Source organism: Solea solea, chromosome 9, assembly GCF_958295425.1.
Source record: "Solea solea chromosome 9, fSolSol10.1, whole genome shotgun sequence".
NCBI classification, from domain to species: Eukaryota; Metazoa; Chordata; class Actinopteri; order Pleuronectiformes; family Soleidae; genus Solea; species Solea solea.
In genome coordinates this window covers 10,472,477-10,498,936 of record NC_081142.1, presented here as the reverse complement: position 1 = coordinate 10,498,936, position 26,460 = coordinate 10,472,477, and the positions used below count along the sequence as shown (strand labels likewise).

The following is a 26,460-nucleotide window of genomic DNA, read 5'->3' as shown; positions in this document are numbered from 1 at the left end:
AACTGTTTACAAATTTACAATGGCCACTGCATGGCCCTAGAGAGAGACCACCAATAATTTGTTATGTCTGAGTCTAGCAAATGTAGATCACACCCTTAAACCATCATGTTAATGAGACGTATGTTACAGTCGGTGGCACCTTTATCATTGTGGACCGGATGGCCCTAAAAAGAAGGTGAAAAAGAATAGACAGGGCGGAGGCCTGCTGCTTTTGATGTGCACAAGTTTGGCAAGTTTTCATGTATGGCAAGGTTCTCACATGGAGGAAGTGAAAGAAAAAGAATAAAAAGGGCAGATTCAATAGGGCACCACTCTTGAGCCCTTATTATTAATGATAATAATAATAATGATAATACAATTATTATTATTAATTGGGTGTATGTACCAATGTTCATCAAATTACTTAATTTGAAAATGTAGCATAATGTATTGCAACTCAGCACACCTAAATAATAAGCAGCTCAGTTAATATATAATTATTTAAATTACATTTCAATCCAGGAAATATTTATAATTTCAATTTTATTTATACCTGATTTAAAGACAACTCCCATTCATTTTAGATGTGTAAGCATTTTGTTGACTCCTCACCAACAAACTCTACAAAGTGAAAGGCCGATGTGGTAACTGTGCTGTCAGAAGTCAAAACACATGAGTATTCATGAAATGGATTAAAGCAGCTCAACAACTAAAATCAAAACAGTATTCATCAATATCTTTATTATTTACAATAGGCTTAACACTGATAAGCAGAACTTCACAGTAATATAACGTGAGCTTTAAATTAAAAAACAAAAACACAAAATATATATTTTGTAGGATAAAAAATTTACGTTAACATCTCTGCCATTTGCATCCCTGTTTAGATTCACATCTTCCAATATGGTGTGTGTGTGTGTGTGGATTTACATTGCACTTGTAGAACTGAAGAAGTGGCCTTTGGTATAATGATGTGTACACACGCTCTCCAGAGCTGCTCTCCAAAACAGGGAGACAGAAGAAGGGGGAGGGGGGGGGACAAATATACAGAAGAATAAACACAGGCAACTTAAAGACAATGTAGACGATTTATCATAAAAATGAGCAGAAAGGTGGTCAGTTGAGATATTAAACAGCACTGGTTAAGATAACAGATATGAGGAGGAAAAGCATTGGTACTCAATTAATTCATTGATGCTGTGGTGGTCAATGACAGGAAAAAATGTTTTTTTTGTTTTTGTTTTTTGGAAACCTGTTCCACAGACATGCATTAAAATCAATAAAAACCTAACAGGCAAACAGACCAGAATGGTGTAAGGCAATTATAAAGACAAATGTTTCAGACACATTTTATGAGCAGCAGGTTCATTTGTTTAACCAAATAGGTGTGGCTGCATTAACAGTGTTTATGGCCACCAATAAATGTCCAAAGTAAATGACTTTGTAACTACAGAATCTAAAAGAAAATATATAGATTTTTTAACTGACTGTTAACCACCAAATAACAGGAGGGCATGATGTAGTGATAATCTCATGGCAAAAAAAAAGAAATAGCATAGTTTTGATCATTGCCATACTGTGATTTCTTGCAGTGATGATGTCTGTACATATTTATCCACATTCCACACAAAGGCACAATAAACATTAAAATAAAAAAAAAAAAGGTTGGCCATGTTATTTATAATGCACAGTGAGTATCAAAATGAATCATAGGTGTCTCAAAGTGTCCTGATAGACAAGAAACAAGATATTCCGGACAGTAACATGAAACGAGAAGTTTTACTTGAAAAAGTTAGTGCCTTTAAAAGACAGTATTATTGAATAGATTTTGTAATATTTAGATGCAAACACGTCAATGAACTAATGTGTCTTATCCAGTGTAAAGATGTGAGCCACAGAAACAAAAGGGAAAAAAAATACATTTGTGGTTTTGTGTGCACTGTACACAGTTTTGTTTGTGCTCAAAAAACAGAGCAGTTGTTTCTGGACATTAGCATTATTGGGCCAAGAAAAGGTATTACATAATAAATAAATCCCACTTTAGGAGATTAAAGAGTCATGCAGATGAACATTCGGCTGGGTTCAGAACTGAAGAATAATACATTCATAAAGCAGATGCTCAGGTCTGGGTGGATTGGCCTCAGTCTTGCACATCAAAAACATTGCTCCTTATGCTGTGACCACACATAAATCTTGTTTCCTGGATATGAAATAAATCAAATATTTACACTCTTTTCTCAAAATAGGTCTGTGCTTTTAATAAAAAAAAAAGAAAAGAATAATTTAAAATTCAAGTTCATACATAACATTCTAAAAAGCATTTTTCTTTGAACCAAATAATGTACAAATCGCTCATGTGCTGAAGACATACTGCAGTTTTGCTTGCTGAGAGATCAGTACTGTGTGATTAGTGTAAAGTAGGTCTCTGCATTATCATAGTGTTCATACGTTGAAGGATTTGAGGCACTGCGGCCATGACAAGGCTACAGGGAATCCAACAATGTCCATACTCAGAAGGACACATATAGAAACACTGTCCCAGTTCACCTGCTCATGTGTGACTCTGTGCTCTCCCTCTCCATGCTCCACACTGTTATGCTCCATCATACATGAATGAAATGTAATGTGCAAGGATACCAGGATAGAGACGTTATAATGCTTTAGGGGGCTGGGGAGCCCCCATCTATGTGGCACTGTGTTAAGGTGTAAGCATCAGTCATGTCACTGGAGCAAAGTCAAATGCTGTGCATATGATGAAATACCCCCTACATTCAGTCATTTAAGCTTCAGTATTGTGGGGGGGAGACAAAAATACCTTTATATGCCTTTATATACACTTTCTTCTTGTTTTAAATTTGATAAGCCTGTATTTGATACTACTGAAACATAAACTTAAAATTCCACTTGCTACACGCTTGTCAAAAGAACACAATGGTATTTCAATTATACAAATGATCCCTTCAATGGTTGTCAGTGGTCTCACTTTTGTTTTGGGAATGTCACTGTCACTAAATGGCTGATTACTCTTAAGATTATCCTCAAAAAAAACAAGACTGTCATCACAAAAATAAGCAGTTTTTGGGAGGTGTGTATACTTTCATAACAACTGTTTCGCTACTGAAAATTACCGACCAATCAATGAAATAAAATCCAAATGATAAAAAAAACTAAAAAACAACACATATGCACAGGAATACAAATGTCAAATCGTGACCCTAAATGGCTTTAAATATTGGCAAATGGTCATCGAATTTCCCAGATGCTGAGCAAAACACTCATGATTCACATACTAGTGAAACACAGCTTGAGCTGAAGCAAACAGGACAAACAGTTGTGTTGTATTCTCAGTAAGGCTGGGAACAACCGCTATCATTCTCGCTCAGTAATGCAACGGACTGACAGAAAAGCAGAAGGAGCTTTAACTATTCTCCAGACTGGCTACACACAGCTGATACACTCGACATTCACTTAACAGGGAGGCCATTATCATCATGACCATCGTGTCCAAACATCTCATGGTGCGACTTAAACCACATTTAGTTCAGTATAAACATTTTTTCAATATGTACAAGTCAGAGCAAAGTTAGTGTCCACACTGGCATTTTATGAAACAGTTGTTTGTAAACAATAAAAGATTACATTTTGTAGAGATTTCTCTGAGGTACATAGAGAGATTCAGAGATTTAGAGATTTTTGTCCCACAAAAAGCTGTTGATAAAACCAGAAACATAAAAAGGCGATCTGATGTGTGTTCATGGCTGCCAGTTGTTGCTGTTGTCACAGTGGCTACCTCTGCACTACATCACTAATCTCTTTAATACAGCTGTGCAGGTTGTCCAGTACAGTGTTGGGCCCCACACTGCTCAGTCCTCCCCCTGAAGACGAAGCCCTTAGTTCTTGCAGGCTGAGCTCTAGCTTTCCCACTGCCTCTCGAAAGGCAAACTTGTTCCTCATCTGTGGGATGCAGTCCACGTAACCTGAGCAGTAGTCTAGCAGCTGGTGGCCAGCGTCCAGCACCTGGCTGCTGGATGGGCTTTCGGAGCTGGCTTGGAGGACGCTGCTCAGGCACTCCAGCAGGGCCTCACGGCTGACCCGCTCCAGGGGAACCCTCTCTGCCTGCTGCCTGATTCGCCGCAGTGCCACTTTGGAACCGGCTGACTGTGCCGCTTGCGAGGCAGTGGGGGTGGCTCCATTGGCCATTTTGGTTGGCGTTGTGTTGGTGATGGCAGAAGAAGACGCAGGAGGCACTTGTGGTGGTGGCACAGACGGTCTGCCCGTCGTTGCTCCCCCTGACGTTCGCCTTGACCTGTGACCTTTTAATGTGTCTCCATTCACCTCCACAGGTGCACCTCCTAACTGCTCCTCACCGTCACCGCTGTAGGAGTGTTGCAGGCCGCGCAGAGTGGGAGGCGGTGGAGGAGCACACTTGGGTTTTACAAGACGCGGCCTGTCCCGGTCTGCTTGGTGCTCAGACAGCAGTTTGAAGCGATTCCCCTGAGAGTCAAGCCCGACTAAGTGCACGTCAGCTGGGCTGTGCTTCAGCGTGGGGGAGATCAGGACTGGAACTTTGTGGTTGTGGGTTGGTGCACCCGGTGCAGCTGAGGAAGTGGTAGATGTGGAGCTCTTTAAGGGAGATGACCAACTCTGTTGCCTTTCCAGTCCTCCCCCACTCTCTTCTTTACCCTCCTTGACTCGGGAGAGAGTGTCTGATTCCCCAACCTCCCCCCCAACTCCTGGTGCCCTCATCCCTGCAGCAGCGCCCCGGGGTAGTAGCTTGGCTTTGGGCCTTTCCCTGATTTGTGCCGTCCCCTCGTCCATCCTCCTCAGCAGAGATTCAGAGGGCTGTGCCGCCCCATTCTCTGGCTGGGAAGTTGTGGAGGCAGTTCTCTCCAGAGGAGTTTTTGCACTGCGGTTCCTGGGTAAAGTTAGAGCCATGCGCTCCAGGTCTGGCAGTCCAGATGACATAGAGGAGGTAGAATTGGACCTAGGGAAGGGTTTGGGCCCTCCAACTATACTCCCACCCTCGTCTGAAGAGGGTGTCTTTCCTGTCCGTAGCCCCAGGGTCTTTTTGATGAGTCGTGGGGTAAAAAAGCCAGCCAACCCTCCCCAGGTGCTACTGCTCGTCACCTGTGAACTAAGGCCTCCGCTTGAGGGTTTCTGCCCGAAAGCCGCCCCACAGCACCTCGACTGGGTCTGGGCGGGTTCCCCTTGGGAGTGGGAAGGAGAGGCAGAAAAGCCTCCTAAACTGTCTGACTGAGGCAAAGGAGGAGGAGCACTGAAATCAGCAGTGGGTTCATACTTCTTGTGAGGCTGTGTTTCCATCTCCCGGAAAGAACTACTCCTCTTGGGTGGTGTTGGAAGGCTCTGTTGGAGCTGGGAGGAGGAAGAAGAGGAGGAAGATTTCTTTTTTATGAAGGAGCTAAAGAAGCTAGTCTTGCGGTCTCTTGTAAACGTGCCCATATCCTGTGTATCCTCTAAAAGGCTGCCGGGAGATTTATCTCGTGGCTGCTGTTTTCTGGGCAAAGCTGGGGAGCCACCTGATCGTCCATCGCCTCCCAGCAATGAAGCCCAGCCTGGCAAGAGATGAGAGAAACCGATTAAAACGATAAATAGAAGCTTAGCTCAACACAACGAGAACACACAAAAAAAAAAGAAAAAAAAAAAAGGTTGAAACAGTTTCCCGCGGCTGCCTTAGACGGCAGTATGCTGTTAAATAATAAAATGGACTATCCTCTTTCTCTGTAAAAGCTGCTCTTTCCTCCTTAGGGATTGAAGAGTGAGGAAAAAGCATTTAAGTGAAGGATATAGAAGATTTGTATTTAATGATTTACGTTCAAGTTCCTCTTATAAAAGATGGTAGGATGAATATACCTCTGGGACCTCATGATTACATGAGCCAAACAGAGACTGCCTAATCCCTAATATTATCTAACCTGCTATTTAACTTAGCTCATAGAAAATTGATCGTTACAAGCCTTCTGCTTTTTAATAAATAAATTATTTGATAAAATTCACCAAACAGATAATGACTTGAGGGAAATGAAGAGGAAAAACTCATCATATTATATCATGGTTAATACAGAGGAAAGCAAGTCAATACACATAGAATATATTTTACTCTAATTCCCATCATCCATTATATGCATTTAAAAACAAATGTGCATAAATAAATATTCAGAATAAATTTCTGCATTTCTGTAGCACCGTTATCCTTCACTCATGCACTCACTCACTGATGAGAAATAGTTAATTTGTCTCATGACAATTTCAGTGTTGTAAGCCGTGTGAAACGTTATGCATGAATGTCTTTACTTCATTATTGGAGTTGTTTAATTGATAATCAATAAATAAATGGGCAAAATGAAAGTAAATTAACCAAGACAAAGGACAGGGTCCTTAACATAAATATACAAATACCAAAAAGCCTTTAAAAACAAACAAACAAACAAACAAATGTTTATTTTCAACACTGAACAAATAAATATGTAATAAGTTAAACACAAAACGACAAACGGACAATAAAATTGGAATTTAATATTAGGGTTAGCAAATATTAATACAGAAGAGTACAAGAAATAAATGATTACTAATGTTAATACAACATCACATAAAATGACTGAAAGCAGAGTTGAATGACAGATTGTTGACTCTTTGATCAGCTAAATATGTTCTTTGGGGATTTGTTCATAGTTTAGGTTTGGCACTATTGTTTAGCAAATGTTTTAATTGGTGTTGAATGACAAGGACACGGGCACTTTAATTTTAAGGATGAATTACTCAAAACTTCATAAAACTAAATACAAGTCAAATCATTTGTAGGGACTTGTCAGGCTGTGCTTGAAGAACTGCTGTCAGATTGACTGGCGGTCATTTGGTGAGGAATATCATTGCTCTTCTCTTTAGGCGGCGGGCTTGGCGGCGTTGCAGATCATTCTCTGAGTTGGCTTTCTTTTGGATACCTGCAGACTTATAATGTGATGCACGTGACTGGTTGGTAGTGAGGCCGGGAAGCCTGGCTGTACCTGAGTGGCTGTGTGTGCCATGGTCAGTGCGCCCATCCAGTCCGCCCTCTATGTTTTCCTTGTTTTCCGTGTGCTTGTGGAGTGTGCGAGATTTGGAAGGCAGCAGGGGCATGTCCTGACTGAAGGAGTGCAGTGGTCCAAAGTGACCAGAGGAGGCCGTCTTACAAAGCTCCTCTGCCACCTCTGCAATGCAAAAAGATGAAATCACTCAGCTGAGATCCACATTTACAACAAATTAACCAAAAGTGAAGTAAATAAGAATCCACTCTTGTGAACATCTCCCCCATGACGATTTTGTATTCTTAAAAAAAAGTGTCGGTACTGTGACCCAAATCCAGTTTACGTGATAAGAGTAGCAGCTTTAGGAGCTAAATGAGACAAAGTGTTTAGCTTTTCATAATCATGGCAATCAAACTAAATGAACTGAGAACAAGCTATGTGTGTTACAATACCTTCAGAGATACTGGAGTCATGGAACATTGTTTCAAATGCTTGGTGGATTTCTGCAAATGAAGGTCGGTCTAATGGGCTCCACTGCCAGCCTGGTAGAGAGAAATTATTATAAAGCAAGTGCTGACTCGAAACAGAGATTTTAAAGTGATCCAGGTTAAATACATTAATTTCACAGAGATTTTAAAAATTAATAAGAAAAAAACAAAAAATCAAGATTGTAAATGGATAAAAATATTAATGTCCTCCCACAAGTAGGTCAAACAGCTACTACTTACATGCTCTCATGAGTTCATAGACCTTGGGTGGACATCCCTCAGGCTGTTCCATACGATATCCTTTCTCCAGGAGGTCATAGACCTGAGACAGATCAATGCCAGGGTATGGAGACATGCCATATGTAGCAATTTCCCACAGCAGGACCCCAAACGCTGTACAAAAGAAAATGTCAGTGGATCAAAAGTTAGTTCAGTGGAAATGGAGTACAAAAGAAGAAGCAAAGCTTAGCATGGTCGTATTCACATGTATCACTCACCCCACACATCAGACTTGATGGAGAAGGTGTTGTAAGCAAGACTCTCGGGTGCAGTCCATTTGATGGGGAACTTGGCCCCAGCATGTGCAGTGTAGGTGTCACCAGTCATCAACCTGCTCAAGCCAAAGTCTGCAACCTTCACAACATGATTCTCCCCGACCAGGCAGTTCCTTGCAGCAAGATCCCTACAGGGTGAGGTAACACGAGAAAAGTCTTTCACATGTGTGGACTAATACAGGAATAACTAACTGGACACTATTAAATTCTTACAACAACACATACTTGGATGGACTCATCCCTTACCTGTGGATGAAGTTCTTTTTTTCCAGGTATTCCATGGCAGAAGAGATTTGTGTTGCCATGTAGAGCAACACAACAGCGTTCACCTCCTCTTTATCACACTCTCTCAAGTAGTCCAGTAGGTTACCATGCGGCATGTACTCCGTCACAATATAAAAGGGAGGCTCCAAGGTACACACACCTATGTAGACCACAGATGGAAATGATGCAACATTTGAACGTGTTTTTCAAAGACAGCAATAACGCAATGTTGATTAAAGGTAGGCTCTATGGGGCAGCATTTAATTCATGCTTAAAATAAACAACTGACCTAATAGCTGAACAAGGTTTGGATGTTTGACCTCCTTCATAACTGATGCCTCTTTTAGAAATTCTTCAATTTCCATGGTGTCCTCCTGTTATTGTAGAAAGGCAAAGACATACAATTAAAACAAAGATTTTACAAAGAGAGACGCTGTAAGATTTAGAGAAAAAAGTGCCATTCATTATTAATAGTGATAACCATGTGCAATGCCAAAGTGCACCTGCAGATGGCAATCTATATCCATCGTTTTGGCCATGCCCTATCATTTAAAACTTCAAAGATGTTGTGAAAATATCCACCAAAACAGGATATTATTCTATCTTACATTTTCACAGTGAAGTTCAAAAAAAGAAAAATCAAAAGATAACTTCAAAGGTCTACTAACCTTAAGCGTTTTGACAGCCACTGTGAGGTTGTACTTTTTCCACACTCCCACATACACCTCCCCGTACTGCCCCCCTCCCAGCTTGTGCTTCATGGTGATGTCTGTGCGCTCCATTTCCCACTTGTCATGGATGGGAGACACACCATACACTGTGGGCTTGTTACATTTGGGCGCTGGGTAGTGCAATGTGGTGACCAGGCCATCGGCTACTGTGGAGTGGTGGTGGACCAGCTCAGCGAGGGTGGCAAAACGGCTCTCGGATGTAACATAGACCTGAGGGGGGAGGAACAAAGACAGAAGAAAGGATGAACCTTGTTATGTCCAAACACCAACAGCTACACAGAAAAAAACTCTACATATCTACTTCAACATTTCAAACATGACAGAATTTGAACTAATCGTAAACTGTTGGTGGCTCTACCTTTCCATCAGAGGCTGTATTGATCCGGTAGTGGTAGACCCTCCCTTCATACCGCAGAGAAATGGACAGCTGTCCGGGGCTGCTCTCGCTTTCCCGGACCAGAAAACTCCCATTGATTAGAGAAGAGAGCAGGTACTCTGCAGCACTACGAGAAACGGGCCCATGGTACCAGCTATGCTTCTCCAGACTGTTGACTGGTGTGATGTAGTTGGAGGGCACCCAGCCCTGGCCGTTCTTAGAGCGCACTTCACTCCATTCCCTATTCTGGTTGTAGCCAAGCACACGCAGCTTCTCACCTGGACACAGGAGGGGAAATTTGTAAGATTGGATAAAACGGTAGTGGAATGTCCCAGTGGCTATGATCCCAGCCTGGCTACTACCAAAATCCCCCATTGGAGGGTTTAGAAACATCTGATTCTGATAACATGATTTAGATTTTCAAGTTTCAAACAATGCTTAGAACAAACTTCCACAATGTATCTGTCTATGTCTATGACTATGTCTGTCATTATGCATTAATATCAGATCTTACGGAAGTGAGAGGAGTCATGGAAGTGACGTGCCTCTTGTTGAAAATACAGCCAAAGCTATGGAACAACGACAGGGTTAGAGGAGCGGCCTGTCTGTCATAAAAGGCTTGCCGAAAACCTGGCATGTCAGGACATGGTCTGATCTTTCTGTCTCTGACGTCAGTGCGGGAGAAATGAGGGTAGGGAGAGGCTGATGTGTTGGAGACTGGAGAAGGGAAGGATCCATCAGAACAACAAACAACAGGGAATGGAAGAGCAATCAGTCGGGATGGAAGATTGGCAAAGGGGAAAAGGGCGGAAGCGACAGAGGGTAGTGGTAACCTGGGAGTGATAAAGTTCAGTTTGCAGGGCAAGGGTAGTGTCTAACCTCTACACTGCCATTACCATCTTCCTGAGTATGAACTAAAAGTAGATTTTGACAGTGATTTACTTTGCATTACAAGGTAAATCAATGGCAGTATAGTTGCATGAATTTATTTGATTAGGCTAAAAACCCTGCCAGATGATGTAGCACTGCTCCAGAGACTAAGCACGGTTCAATCTGTGTGCCACGCATTGCAGCAACGACGCCCCCTGCATTGGAACCTCTGTTACAATGTCTCTCTTAAATGGCAGGATTGAAGACAATCAGGGTGTGGCCACAGGTCAATGTCAGTCTTAAAACTGTAAGAAAAGGCAGCTACAAAGACTTTAGTCCAATAGTCACAGATATAACATTTAACTACTACAGATCCAGTCCCCCTTACCTACAAACACATCCCCACTAACTAGACCTGCAGGTTGAGCTCATAGAACTCCACACACTATGCCAGGAATCCATAGAGCTACATTAAACAGAGATGGTTATCCACATCCAGCCCAACAAATTCACCAGTCTCCACTGTGTCTGTCCTCTGTGCCTTTAGGTTTTGTGGGAGTGGAAACACTGACTGCCTTCCTCTCTAACACTGGGAGCCATGTGTGCCTGAAGCGGGGGCTCTGGTCTGGCCAAGCCTAGCCTGGTTTGGCCTGGCATGGAGAGGAGAGACAATGATTAGCCCCAGATGAGAATGTGCTTAATCCCTCTCCGTGATCTGCCTCATCCTGCTGCACACATCCATCCACCTGTTATTATTACAGTTGAATAAATTCCATATTAAAGAGGTATCAGAGGCACGTTGGGGTGTTTCCATGTGTCACAGAAAAGACTTGGTCAGATTGGAAAAGAGCAGTGGAGCCCGGGAGTGCACATGTGGACAGGAATCTTAGATTCACTCCATGAGTCAGGGTCTAAACATCATTTCCACCCCAAGCAGCTGCCATAAACCCTTAAAACGGACGGATAATTAACAAACTGCCACGTTTAATGCTTTGGACCAGTTGGGGACATGAGTCTGGCTGTCTCTGGATAATATGAGGGTATTTTAAGCTCATTACTCAGGGGAGAGCTTGATGACGGAGTTAACTTAAGACACAATGTTTGAAAAAGTGTGAACGATGAGGAAAATGGTGAAAAGGTTTAGATATTTTTCAGAGTCCGCAGTGATGGATAACGAAGCATTTGGCTCACGGTGACGTAAAATAATTCAACTGAAGTTTAAAGAGGGGTTTTACGTGTTCTGGTGGGTGGAGAACAAAAAAAAAATTATACTGACGATGTCAATGCATGTAAGGTATGCTCTATTGACACACAACATTCCTATGGTATAACTACACTTAACTACACAAAATGTCTTTTAAGGAGGTGCCGACCTGCCAATCATTGACCATGCCCTGAGGATATTACTGATGACTCACATACGGGAATCACTATTCCCTGTTGCTACAGGTGTCAACAGTGATGATCAAGAAGGCGTGAAACATGGAAAAATCTCTCCCGGAGTAACGTCACTGCCAACCTTGCGTGATGATGCATGAAAATGGTGTGAGACTACGAGGCAGGTCTTTCCTGTCTTGTCTCATCATACCACATGACAGATGTGACAAACATCTGCGTGAAATCGGAATTTGTTGCCATGAATTCATTAATCAAGACTGTCTTTACTGATTTTAGTTCGCTGTCCCACTTTTTTAGTTTACCTTTGGTAATGCTGAGCGTGTTGTCTCCGCTGGCGACAAAGTCATAAAGTGCAACGAAGAGGTTCGGGTCGCTCTCGGCGGCTCCGAGCAGGTTCTCTTTGGAGCTCCAGCGCACCGCCTCCGTCAGTGCCGCAGAGTCCAGGCCGAATGGCCGGTGAAGAGCTTCTGGAGAAAGAGGACAAAAAATGGTCAGGAATAAAAGGCGGTAACTCATTAGACGCGTAAACGAGCAATATCATTCAAACCAGTGAGTAGTAACTGCTTAGTACAGACGAATATCAAATTGACGAACAGCACTTGTGTTGAAGGGCAGGCTGATGACAGGATTGATGCTCTTTTTAACACACCGCACAAATTTAGATTCTCATAAATGTACGGGTCCATTTCACAGGTTGTCTACCTGTGTGTCCATGATTAGTCCCTTGCGTGAGCCCTGTGTGGCGATGCTGACAGCTGCTAAGAGCTGTCCATTCTTCATCAAAACTGCTGCTTGCCTGCAGGCACCTCAAAAGCATCACTTTAACCCGTCTACTTGGTGAAGAGCACTGTTATCACTGACTGCACACACAGATGTACGGTGTGTAGCCTGAGCTATGTAAGATCTGAGGTGAGAGTGCTTTGGTATGCGTGTGTATATACAGCGAACAAGAGGGAGGAGCTTCAACACCACTGAGATAGGAACTGTCCCCTCCCTACACAGAACACAGTGATTGCCATAGCTGCAAAACACACACCAACCGACACACAATTATGTGTTCATACATGCAACGCCAATGTGTACTTCACTCAGCAGCTGCTGCCAAAGTCACTGCATGCCTGGACAGCTGGTGAACGAGTGGGAGAGCCGGGAGGTGAGATAGAGGGAGGGAGAAGGGAGAACGTGTACACAATACTTTCAAACAGAAAAATACACATAAATATTTTTAAGTAATAAAGTAATCTCAAACTGTGAACTGTAACTTTTGGGGGGAAACAAAGTACTGCGTTGATTCTGACACAGTATTACCATTTGATTCAATTAGATTAGAATGTTTTTTAGGTGATGCTTTAATTCAATATTCACTGTATAATAGTTTCAAAACATGAAAAATGAACTGCTATATTCTAATGCAAGGATAAGAACTCAAATTTATAAATTGTTTTTAACATGTTTTTACATTTTGTTTGACACAGAATGTCCTTTGTAATTTGCTCATTTTACTATATCAAATTGCAATTTTGATTTTTTTAAGACTTTTGAGAGGACGCAGGTTAATGGTTCAATTGAACCAGATTGCATTATACACTACATACAACAGAGAAACCAAAATAAGTAATATAAACAGAGGTGGTCTGGTGCCACATACACTTTGAATCACACTTGCTCAAAATATTAAATACTAAAAGTTTAAGTCTTAGATCAAGGGAAAAAATGTCACTTGTGTATGAAGTGAAATGTTTAACAGAAACAGACGACAAAAGGCTTTGATGAGGACAAGAAAGGGCTCAGTTTGCCAATTCTGCTCTTGTGACATGCAAATATCTAAAACCCAAACTATTTTAAAGAAGAAACTCTTTGACAACAATTTCTTTCTTTCTCCCTGCAGCAATTCTCTTGAATATGAGACCAGGGTTGCCAGTGAGGTCAGGTTTCAATAAAGATGGAGAAGAACAGAGCAGGTTTGCACACATATTGTCTTCTCTGCAAAACAATGCAATGCAATTCCAAATCACGTCAAATGAAAACAATATGTAATGCAGATATTGAGGCATCCGAGAGCTCTGCGACTCATTTCATAGCGGTTATTACAAAAAAGGACAGCATTCGGTATGAAAACATATAGCATCAAATCATAAATTAGATAGTAGATAGTATAGTATGTCTTAATGTAGTAATCTAGCATCAATGAAGCCAACCTGAAGTAATAAGTAATACCCAAAGATAAAAAAATGTGTGACTAATCACATACAAATCAGACATTAACATTGGTTTCACATTGGTTTCGAACATGAGAATCTACAACAACAAACTTGTGCTTGAGGCAAATCAACATGTTTATCATGAGTCTGTAAGAATAACGATCACTTCAAGCTTCTGAAACATGACATGGCTTTCCGGGGTTAAACAAACTCTTCATTTATCACCACTTTAGGCTGGAACACAGAAATTCAAATAATTGAGTGACAATTGTACCATTGCTGTAATCTTTCAAAGTTGGCAGGCATCAAACATTTTCCACAGTTAGTCTACACCATGTGGCAGGCACATGCCACACAAGACACATGACAGTGGAGATACTTTCCCAGCTGTGTGATCTACACACTTCAGCACATTTAAAACTAATTTGTCATATGCCAGCAGCTCTTTAATATCTATTCTGTCCTCTATGCCACAACATCTGCACACACAACTTGCTCACCTTTGTTCTGGACCAACATGCACTGTAGTGCGGCACTGGCCGTGACCTGGCTCAGCCACAGTTCCCAGTACATCTTCTGCTCTGATCTGGTCAGCTACCAGTCCCAGAATCCAAAAAGAAACACACTGGTTTTCGCCGCTGTGCCGAGTCCGACCAACTGATCAAGAGCCTCACTGTGTTTATGTAGACTTACCACAGTGGAGACTGAAAAGCACGAGTGGACATTCTCCTCTTAAAGAACAAGAAGCTGAAGTAGGTTAGCATTCCAAGACATCTTCACAGTGGAGTCTCTATGACAGGCGATCAGAGAAAGACCCCCCAGATAATGTATTTACCCACGCTGTCCTTGAATAAAACCACCTAAACATCTGAAGTTACAGTAGTGACTAGCCGTCTCCTGCTGGGAACTCCCTCTTAGCTTTGATGTGGCCTTGAGGAGTCAAGATTTCCAAGGTCCAGCTGGAGAGCACAGACACACATGACTGATGCTCGCTGTGGTTTAACGCACTGTAAGGGATGGCAAAACATGGCGGAGAGAGAGGGAGCGAGATAGGCCTGTGGCAGCGGTGGTGGTGTGGTTGGGAGGGGGTATGTAGATACAGACATAGGTTGGGGGTAGGGCAGTGTGTATGGTATGGCAGAAAGTTGAGCTGAATGTGACGTGTGCATGTGTGCTGTGGAGGAGTGTGTGGGGCTTGTAGCAGCACTGTGGCCAGCAGCAGATGGCTGCTCTTGTTCCCCAGGGGAAGGAGAGATCCTATTGACCCCCACCTGTGTGTGTGTGTGTGTGTGTGTGTGTGTGTGTGTGTGTGTGTGTGTGTGTAAATGTGCATGACCGCAACTGCCATACCAAGGCTGAGCCAACTGTCAGAGCTGCTCCTCTTACATACAGGGCTATCTATCTTATAAAAATGAATAGAGCAAGGTTTTTAAGGAGGGGAGAGTTATATTATGCAACACACATTTGTCAGTGGTCTCTATTCAAAGAATCTTAATTGCAGTCATCACACATGAACATCAACAGTTAAAAAAACAACAACAAAAAAACAAATCACTAATTAGCACAGCATCCCAAGGCTCATATGAAGCAGCCCAATTATAACAAATGTTTTTCATTACAGGAGCCAGTTCAATCAGGTTGATCATATTTCTTCAATCTCCTTAAAGTCTTTCTAAAATCCAACCAACAGGAAGATGCTGTTTTTCTTGGCCAAGCTCAAACCTCATGTGCTGAGACATTTGATTGAAGGAGCAGTTGGCCAGCCTGAGGTATGTCGTGTGCCCGTCCGTGTGCCTTAACGTGTGTGTTGTCAAGTGCAGCACATGTGCACTGAGAAGAAACTGCAGCTTTTTGTTAAGCTAAGCAGAGTGGGCATTTGCAAGTTGGAGGGGCTTCATGCCAAGCCTGCTCCCCCTAAGACAGCTGAGACAGAGGTGACACATCACATGATGCACACACGCACACACACACACACACACACACACACCATCAATGGTGACATTCCTGAGCTGTCCCTACACCCTGCTGCTTATCCTGCAGCTGTCTGTGTCTCTGAGTGCCTGTAAAACTTTCACATCCATGTATTAAACAACAATATCGTCACTTGCACACCATAACCAAAAACAATGCAGTCATTATCTGAAGCCCATGACCGGCGAGGTAAGGGTATATTTTTAGCTGCTGGAGAACAAAAGATAGCAACATGACATCCAGAAATAACATGCATAGTGATGGTGGTGCTGAGAAAGATGGCTGACTGCCTGCAGGAAGTCCAAATTAAAAACCGCAGTATACAAAAACATTACATAAGCAGTAGGACAGGCCAGATCAGATCCTGTCTTAAGTACCAAGATGTAGTCTTCCGACAGTCAATGAATCACACTGAGCCTCAACAGAAATCATTTTAACACCGCCCTTTCTGCTGTCGCATTTAGGAAAATACATGGACTGAAGTCAAAGTCGGTTTTAGCAAATTAGTTCCAAATCACTTTGTCAGGTGGCAAATCTCTATATGACACCCTTATTTACTCTTCAAATTATTGAGGAAAACTTGAGAGCAAATGAGCCAAACATTATTCCATGATACTCATTCAATAAAGCAAACACGGGAGACACTACAGTAGCGAAACTTACTTGAGAACATTCTATTACAGGCACAAAATGAAGAAAATGATTAAAATATACTACAGACAAGCTGCCACAAAACCAACACTACAACCGTAGCTGCAGAAATGTAGTTGAACTGCTTGTTTGTCAATGTGCTTGTTCCTGACATGTGACTAACTTGATTTGTAAGCAATCCAACCACAATTTCAGCAGCAGTCCATTGGGAATCTAAGACTGAGGGGAGAGACATGAGTCAGTTGTTGTTCAAGAGGCCTGGACAAAGGACAATAGTCTCATTAATGTCAGATCACAAGTGTGTGTATGTGTGTGTGACACTGTAAACTCCCTTGATCTGAGGACTTAAAATCTAGAAACACAGCTCTTCTTTATTTTTTTTCATTTTTCTTTACTGATCTAAGTGTGAATCAGTTCCACAGCAGATAAAATGGTTCACTAGTTCCCAAATGACTTAACCAGGAAAGCAAACATATGCATGACTTGTGCTCACAGTTCACACATGTCCACACAGGCAGACCCCAGCTTTTCACAAATCCTGGTGTTGCAAACCCCTCTGAGTAAGTAATTACACACGCATGCAGACCTTTGGGAACGCCTGTTAAAGTTCTCTATTCAGCTCTGTCCATACGGCCCATCGTATCTGCTGTCTACATGGAAATACGCCAATTAGGGAGTGGACAAACAACAGTCTGGGGCTTAGCGCCAGTGGATCATCCTGGAATGGAGAAGAATGACGCTCTAACCCAGAGCTCACCTTGCCTTGCCCCTCTCAGAGTCTGTTATGGGTTAATAATGGGCTCTAAGTGCTTCTCTCAAGGTGTGCTGGCAAAAAAAAGCTAAGTGGTTCTTTATGTGACAGCTGAAAGGATTAGTGGCATATGATGACCGGAAAGTAACTCTTCATCAGCCACACTGCATTTGTCCGTTTCACACATACGCCAAATGAAACTATTTTGATAATCGATTAATCGGTTTGAAGCTATTTTCATGATTAAAACAAGATTTCCGATTGTTTAAGCTTCTTAAATGTGAATATTTTCTTCATTTCTTTGCTCTGGATAACAAGAAATCATTAAAAGTCAATCATTTTGGTTTGTGGACAAAACAAGACATTTGAGAACATCACCAGGTTTGACGAACGCCGATCAACATTTTTTAAGATTTTCTATTTTATGGACCAAACGATTAATCGATTAATCGAGAAAACAATCAACAGATTAATTGATTATGATAATCGTTAGTTGCAGCTCTAGTGAGAATATCGCAATATGATTTTCGCAAATTCTCAGTATATCATAATATCATGATAATATTGTATCATGGTGTCTCTGGCAATTACCACCTGTAGTTATGATGTATGTGGACGATGCAAAGTGTCAGGCTGAGGCGGTTGTTTATGTGGCCAACTACCCACAGGTATAGAGGTGTGTTCACCACAGTAAATCTCTCCAAAGCCTTCTGTCTAATAAGGGTTAACACATTCATGGGTGGTTTGAGGACACATAAGGGTCAATACTAGAAACATTTTGATATTGATGTCTGAGGAGCTAATCCGTGTGTAGAGTAAGCTGCTTTACAGTAACGCACTTTAAGGAACAGACACTGGATAAGACCCCGTTCAAACCTGGCATCAACATTTGTCCTCAATGATCTGATAATGGGCAAAGTGCAGGTGTGAATCCATACTGAATGCGCTCTCAGATCCGACCACAGAAAACGCATTCAGGGGTGGTTTGAGGACACATGTGGCCACATTCCTGAGCATACATGACTACAATCGGTCCTCAGGATAGATTCGAGACTGCCTACTCAGCCTTCGTTGTTCGATCCACAACACCGATAATGTATTTAGAGCCACTGCCACAATATTATCTCTCTATAGCACTCACACAGAAACATGCTGACAGTCGACATGTTTTCTAACGCCACGACTTTAAAACATCATTTTGCTCTCGTCAACAGTTCCGCGTCCATGTGTGCGCAGATTTCATCATCCGCCCTTTTCTTCTGCAATTTTCTGTTGAGACATTTCTACTACAGGGAATGGAATATGAGATCGAATACCCGTGAGTGAAACCCAAGACTGACGCCAACCTTTGTTTAAGTATGAAGGGAACCGTGGAATCGTGGGCGTGTTCATGCATGCAGAAATCCAGAGCAGTACAAATTCAGTACAACACAAAGTGTCAAGTATGACCCAGCCATTAGTCAAACAGCTGGGAGTGACCAGACTGTGAAACCAGTCCGGTGGAGTAACTATTTTCAGTGTATAGCCAACATGATACAAAAGACGTATATGGCTTCTTTACTCATCTAAAGCCTCTTTCACAGTAAATTTAGCAGGCGTAACCAGAATTTTTAAACCTGGACGGAGGTGCTAAAAAGGACCATTATCACCATTCCTAGTGGTTGATCTGCCTTGTGGTGTTTTTATTTTTATTTTAGCCCAGCATTACATTACATGAATTGCGACGTCACAGACATGCTGAAAGCAAAAGGAGACCCGAAAGAAAAGAGTAAACAACAAAATCATAGCCATCAGGGATAATGTTACATACAAAGAAGAAATTAGCACGTTCACCTGGGGCTTAAGTTCCTACTGATGCCAGTTAGAGCCGAAGCCAATGTAAAACCCCATGCACTACAAAGTAATTTGACCCACGAATGAATGCTGATTAAACAAATTCCCACCAGTGAAAAACCTGTTTAAACCCAGGATTAAATGGCTTGTTTAACCATTAGAAATGGGGTATAACAAATAGTCTCACAAATTCGAACTGGATTAACAATGTAATAATAATAATAATAATACTATTATTACTGAGTGAAGTAGCAGAGGACTTTCTGAAAATGATAAATGGAGGCTGAAATGTAACCAGGAATCCTACAAACTGCAAGAAGTCAAATGCAATGGCTTCTTTCTCTTTTCAGAATAATCACATGGCAAATTTGAGTACAGCAGCACCACAGGGTGCCCAGATTAAGGGTATCTGACCAACTGGTCAGCTGTGGGTGATTACACTGAGGGGGTAGAACATGCTGAATAATCCTCACACAAAATTGCACCACGACACAACTTCACTCATAAGAACAGAAAGAGAGAGAGAGAGATAGTTGGTGGATGCATGTGCATGCAATGTGTAAGTGTGTGTGTGAATATGCACTTGCAGCCAAGTCTCTAGCCTGAACACAGAAGATAAGCAGTTGTGATAATGCCATCAACAGAGGACTGGTCCTGGAAGCAACCCAGTGCTTAACAGGCTTGGCACCCGGGTATAGCGTACTGTACCCTGTTTCCTATACCATATCTTGTATTTCTCTGCTGCACTGGCTTACTAGCTCAAGAGCGCAAACTCAACCACTGCAACAATTTTGGCAAGACCTCTTCACGGAGCTGAAAACATTTGGTGTTTTGAAGCCGACAGATGCAAAGGATGGTTTCACCATCTACACAGCCAGTCACTCTCTGTTCAGATTAATCCTCGCTATTTAAGAATATAAACTGCACAAGAGTTGAGGCCAAGGAATAAAACCTAGGTCTGTGGTACTGCAAAGGGTTGACTGGTAGCAGATACAAAGGCTCAACGCAGCAGCAGAACACTGGAGTGCAGCAAAGAACAATAAAGGAATATACAACTGAGTTTACGGGGGTGTATATCCATTCCTTGCATAATTCCATTACAGTCTTTTTAAATCTATTTCTGGATTGTATTTTATTTGATTGTGAAGGACTTGTGTTCAATGGACATTTAACTGATATTTAAATGTAGGGTGAGGAATAAGGCCCGTCGCAACAGTCAGAGGTTCAGGCTGATCATAAGGTGGCTTGGTTGTTAGTCAGTTGTCGAACAAGGTAGTCTGTTATGGATGAATTCACAGAGAGACAAATGATCAAACATAAAAACCACTACAGAGAGCACATCAATGGTAAATGCAGTCGTTTGGACACAAGACCACGTTACACCATAATCTGACAAACACATCTACTTATTACCACCGAATCAATCAGACTCAACAGTTTTGACCTAATTTCTGGTCAATTTCACCCAGAGGAGATGTGGCCATGGCTCCTCCTGGTGGCTAATGGCTGTTACATGGAAACAACTAGCTTTTTGTTTTCTTAAATCATCTTCACTCCATGCAAATACCTTTCTTTAAGTCTATTAAAATCTCACCTACAGCCTCCGGGTTTTCTCCTCATATTGCAGTGGCTGCTGAGTGGCTTGGCTTTTAGTACATAAGAGTCCATAGAAAAGTGGATTTGTCTGTAATCTAATTTCACCCATGATGATGCAAATCAGCTTAGGTCCTTGGATCCAGGATCCAGGCAACTCTTCTCTCCTCTAGGCACCTTCAACGGTGCTGCTCTTTGGGTACAGCTGGCTCTATATTTACAGTATTGATGCACAACAATACACCTGCCCCAATTTCTATGGTCTGTTCAGGGAAAAAATAGATTAGGCAATTGCTTTGTTGTTTTTCAGAAGTAGTATCACTCATTTTTTACGATGTCAGTGATAGCACCCGTTTCAGTGACAAATCCTGAAAAGTAATAAAGTGCACTGAAAGGGTGCAGTGGAAAGACCATTAAGGGGATGTTTTCTCCAGAGATTCATCCCTCTGTGTCAGTTCAATAACATAGGATTCACCTCTCTGCAGAGTCTGTATTAAATGAAAGCACTGCAGAAATGGAACTCTATGAACTACTGAAAGAGAAGTATTGTATGGAACCATCAATATGCTGAAGCAATTTATTTACCAATAATGGACCTCAACCAATACATTTAAAAGGTGGCTGTCAGTATGACTCCTTTTGAATTAGCACAGAACTGTCTGTCCTTGTTTAGCTTGGTGTTTTCCCACTGGCTTGCCTGTCTGGTGGGGGTGTTGTTCAAAGATGAGGAAAACTGCTGCACACCTGAGCAGGGGACAGGAACCGACTCATCTAAAGAAAAAAAATGCCCAAAACAGGAAGCTATAGAAGTTAAGAAAAAAAAAAAAGGGGGGGGGGGGGGGGTATATGAGGGAGGGGGAGGAGAATGACAAGAACCAATTTACACCAGTGCCCTCCAGCATCTCTGTTCATCTTCCCTGAAATGACTCAGTGGTTTTAGGTTTACTGACAGAAACTGTAGTGAGAACATAATAAAACTCAGTGACACTTGCTGGAAAGTCAGGTAGCAAACCACCAACACACCAGAATGACTTCAAAATACATACCTTTTAATGACATGCTGAATGCATATAATATATAGAGTTTATTGCCTATATATTGTCTTTCATTTTGACAAGTAAGTTCCATTACTTGGCCTTGCTCTTAGGCCATCTGTCACATATTTACTTTACTTAACACTATTGCTCTCACAGTTGTGCTCTTCCATTTGAACATTTGGGAAATTAAGCTGCAATTTCAAAATTCACAAACCATCATTTCCTGTATGACACTAACCAATGACATTGTTTCAAGCTTTTTAGATAGCTGGATTTCTTTATTGTCATTTCACATGGGATTACAAGAAAATACAGACTGAAATTGACTTTTTTTTCAGAATTCTAATAAATACAAAGATTACTGTTTAACTAAGTTCAGCTGGAAACAGCATGGATCATTCATTGTCATTATTTAGCATGTTATGTATGCTTGTCTGCTATAAAGTGGTTATAAAGGTAGATTAAATCGCTAATTGCTTTGACTAGGAATGTTTTTTAAATCATAAACTATGAAAACAAAATCACACCCAACACCTCAACCCACTGACTGACTCACAGCTATACTATGCATCTGTTACAGCAGAAGAAGGAAGTTAAACACTTCAACTTCCCTGAATGTGATCAATTATTTTTATCTTAACTGGTCACTCACATGATGTTGTTGTCAAACTGACACAAGGCAAATCTGGTCATCATTATAAATTCAATCTGCACTGCAGCTGCAAAGAGAACTCTGAACGACAGAAATTTGGTTGACTTGATTTTATCACTGATAAAAAACGACTGCCGTTACATGATTATAAAATCATGACCAACTTCATCTACATTTCTCTGAGTTTTAACGAGTTATTAGCCATTAACAGATTCAGACATATTTTATTTTACTCTCAATGAACATAAACTCCCTAACAATCAATACTACTTCTTCTTCCAGCTTCTCCCTTAAGGGGTCGCCACAGCGGATCATCTCCCTCCATCTTGTCCTGTCCCTTGTGTCCTCTTATGTTACAGCAACTGTCCTCAAGCCCTCCTTCACAACATCCATAATCCTCATCTGTGGTCTTCCCCTTTTCCTCCAGCCCAGGCAGCTCCATCTTCAACATCCTTTGTCCAATATAATCCCTATCCCTTCTCTGCACATGACCAAACCATCTCAACCTTCCCAACCAAACCAATACAACCTCTTTAAAGAGCCAAGTCAAGAATTTTACTTACAAAGGCAAATAACATAGTGCGCCATCATTATCACATAAATAGACTACCAGAAAAAATGCACTTTGATAGTCAGTGTTAGACAGAGTGCATAGTCTCAAGCTTCCTCACTTAAGAGTCTTTGTTCTATTATTGTGTGCTTTGAAGAGTAGAAATCTTTCTGCAGAGTGCCTATGTGACTGCATCCTGGCAGCTATAAAAAGGCCATTCCTGCCCTGCCATCAACAGAACAGAACAGTGCCGACAGTGAATGGAGCTGCACTTTGTAGGTCCGTCCGTCTGTCTGTCTTTGCACATATTTCAACTTGAAGGGATTTACTTTTCAGCTTTCCATTCTCAAAAGCTTGCTACTTTCGGGTTCTAGAACATCTGCAGAAAGTAGACAAACCATGCCAGTAGTTTGAAGTAATCATCCACTCAAGAATGGATAGGAGTGAGAAACAGATCTAAACACAGGTAGACAGGCATCAAACAAATGCAACTTATAATTTACACTCAAAGAGAACAATCAAGTTAGGAAATTAAATCCAAAAATCATTATATAACAATATTACATGTTGCGATTAGTCATCTTTGTGATTTATATGCCCAGATCAGCCTCTACAAACAGTGCCTCAGGAGAAATTGTTGGGAGGAAAGAGGAAGGACATTTAGAGCATGACAGAGTTACTTCTCCATAGCTCAAGGCAGAGAGATAATGGAGATCTACATTGCGATCCATGACTCACAGATGCAAATAATATCAATGTATAGCTAAAGCTCAAAGGCAGGAATTTTATGATGTTGGGGTAATTTCCACCACCTCTGTCTCGTCTATCCGTTCTTCACCACACTAACACCAGATTCAATACACAAGCTAGGGTAGCTTTAAACTTCTGACTTTTACTTGAGTGCAATGAATAATACAATGACAGAAGGTGAGCTAAATAATTCATATACTATACTGCTGATTTCCCACTGGATCGAACTAAGCAATCTGCTGATTGAGTGTGTTGTAGCAGGAAAGAGGATCACACAGAGGATTTAAGTAAGCATGTGAAAACCACTTGGTATCGTAATGTGAGCCTGTTGTTTGTTGCTCAACCTCCGGAGGCAAAAAAAAAATAAAAAAAATCACTGTTTACCAAACCAAGTATTGCACAAACAAGCCTTGGAGGGAAACTTAATCAGGTAACCTGCAGCTCTGACCCTTTAGGCAGAGCTTAGAAGACTATTGTTTTTTTAAAATAAGCTCTCTATTTTTGGGATTTGGTAGATAACAAGCAGCAAGCAACATGAACTACAATATTGCAATTGGGGTGGGAATTGTCAGAGACACCACGATACTATATTATCACGATATTGCGTTATACTGAATATTTCGTCACCCTGTTAAAATAATCGCCTAACTCATTTTTTCAAGTTTTTCAGGAAACACAAAAAACAAATCCGCTTCACTCACACATTTGACATAGGCCATTATCTTAAAGGGGTAAAATCACATGATCTGATCAACTGAGGATGTAGGCGATGTTACCATAGGTGGCCGGTGTCATGAGGAGATGATTTAGGCAAAAAAAACTATTTTGACAAAAAATGACTTAGGCGATTATTTTAACAGTGTGACGATTTGCAAAATCATATATTGCGATATAATCACACAACAGCCTGAGTGAGAGTGAGCACTTGGGACCATCTAGTGGACTGAAACGTCAATTGATATTTTTATGCTAACAAAAAATTGATACTTGGCGATATAACATTGCCACGCAGAATATCATGATATTTCACTGTATCGATCCCCCCCCCAGCCCTAATTGCCATACATTGATGTTGAAAATGAGCAATTGTATCCATTTACTAAATAAAAGGCCTCATGTCTGTACCCATACAACGAACCAACAAACTAACACACGAGTAAAGGCTGGTGGATTTGATCTAGTACTACAGTACTACACATGTGTGGTGCATTCAAAAACATTCAGTCTGAAAACTCTACTACTAATCTATTACATATGACTGGGCATTTCTAAACTACAGGGCCTTTTTTTGACTACTATTGATACACAATATCATTGTAACATTCAGTATGGTGTCGTGTTCATGAAACTGTATTGGTGTGATTTTATTTTATTTGATGTCATCTTATTCAAAATATGGTGGTGCAAGCATTTAGACACAAGACATTGAACACATCCTAAAATGAGATTAATAATTGTATCTGATAATATCACCTAATATTACAGAGACTGGTCTGTTTCTGTATATGAATGATCTGTACAAAAGAGTGGGTGACCCCAGTTGTGACTTATTTATAAATACAAGGTAATACATGCAAAATTGAAAACACACACAAAAGAGTAAAATGGATAAAAAAAAAGATAAACCACTGTTAGTTGGCATAGTTATTTCCGCTCACGCGTCGTTGTCAAACTAGCATAGGATGAGCTAGCAGTCGCTCATCAGCAGTAAAGCATTAAAACAAATGATACAACTTCATCATTATCCACACCTTTGTTAAGAACGTTTATGTCCAATTACCTGAATGCTGTGTGAATATATTGATGGCTGGATCTGGCACATTGACTGCAGCAGTCCTGCCCGGTGGTGTCCCGGTGCTACTGCCGGGTTCACGGGGTCTCCTCCCGGCGCCGCTCCCCCGAATCCCCTTCCCTTGGTGTGGTTGGGACGCGTGAGGCTGTGGTGGCTGGAGTGCGGTCGATGTGCCCTCACCGACGCGGCCTACCTGCTGTCCCATCACAGTAGTTTGGCGTAAGGACGTTCGGGACGATGCGAGCAAACCCCTGTGCACCTCTGGCTCACATTCCCCCAAGCTGGAGCGGCCTGGCCGGAACAGTCTTCCTCAATCCCCCTCCCTGCTGATCTTCACCGTTAAGCTAACGCTAACTAGCCTGTGCTAGCTATTTTGGCTTTGCAGTTAGCAGCTAACGTTAGCAGCAATCACTGAAACCCACCCACCCTCACCCTGTCTTCAACAATAAACTCGCAACACGGGCCTGTGACAGCGGTTGTCCGCACTCCGGAGATCCAGATGATATCCGAGCAGAAATCAACGATGTTCCAGGAGCGAGATTCAGTCAAATGTCGGGCTTTTTTCACAATCGTCTTGCCGTTGTCCGGCTGCTGCGCGCCCCCTCTGACGCCGCCATCTTTACCGCAGAACAGAAGATGTATTGCACAAGGCGGGGGGTTCGATCCCCTGTCACCGGGATCCCCCTCCTCCTCCTCCTTTCCAGCGCCGACACCGAGCTGCTCCCAACTATCCACAAACACCGGGTGTAGCGCGTTGGTGACTGTTTGTCCGTTAGTCCTGGACCATCTCTTAACTAAATTGTTGTTTTGTCAATCAATGTCAAGAAAAATGATACAAAGTAGCATAGTATACAACTACAGGATGATATGGCATGACAAGCTGTGCTATAATTTGAAACATATAAAGGAAGAGAAATAAAAGAAAATGCAGACTACTCACGAGGGAAGACATTCTCTTTTACAATCTATATGCGCATGATAAACACTAATAAATAAA

The 26,460-nt window shown here is 41.7% G+C and overlaps 1 protein-coding gene across 3 annotated transcripts; it reads right to left on the bottom strand.

The window, feature by feature from the left end:
* Positions 1–700: 700 nt before the first annotated feature.
* Positions 701–25,864, bottom strand: abl2 (c-abl oncogene 2, non-receptor tyrosine kinase). Of its 3 annotated transcripts, none has more exons than XM_058638206.1 (11): positions 25,452–25,864; positions 11,985–12,149; positions 9,397–9,692; positions 8,976–9,248; positions 8,597–8,681; positions 8,290–8,467; positions 7,987–8,171; positions 7,730–7,882; positions 7,454–7,543; positions 7,002–7,184; positions 701–5,552 (listed from the first exon to the last, which is right to left on the bottom strand). In XM_058638206.1, the coding sequence occupies exons 1-11, from the start codon at positions 25,666–25,668 to the stop codon at positions 3,766–3,768; spliced, it is 3,612 nt and encodes a 1,203-aa protein (XP_058494189.1). In that variant the 5' UTR covers positions 25,669–25,864; the 3' UTR covers positions 701–3,765. The 3 variants fall into 3 exon arrangements, with proteins under 3 accessions (XP_058494189.1, XP_058494192.1, XP_058494190.1); XM_058638209.1 differs by lacking the exon at positions 25,452–25,864 and adding an exon at positions 14,384–14,860; XM_058638207.1 differs by lacking the exon at positions 25,452–25,864 and adding an exon at positions 12,385–12,589.
* Between the last annotated feature and the right edge of the window lie 596 nt (positions 25,865–26,460).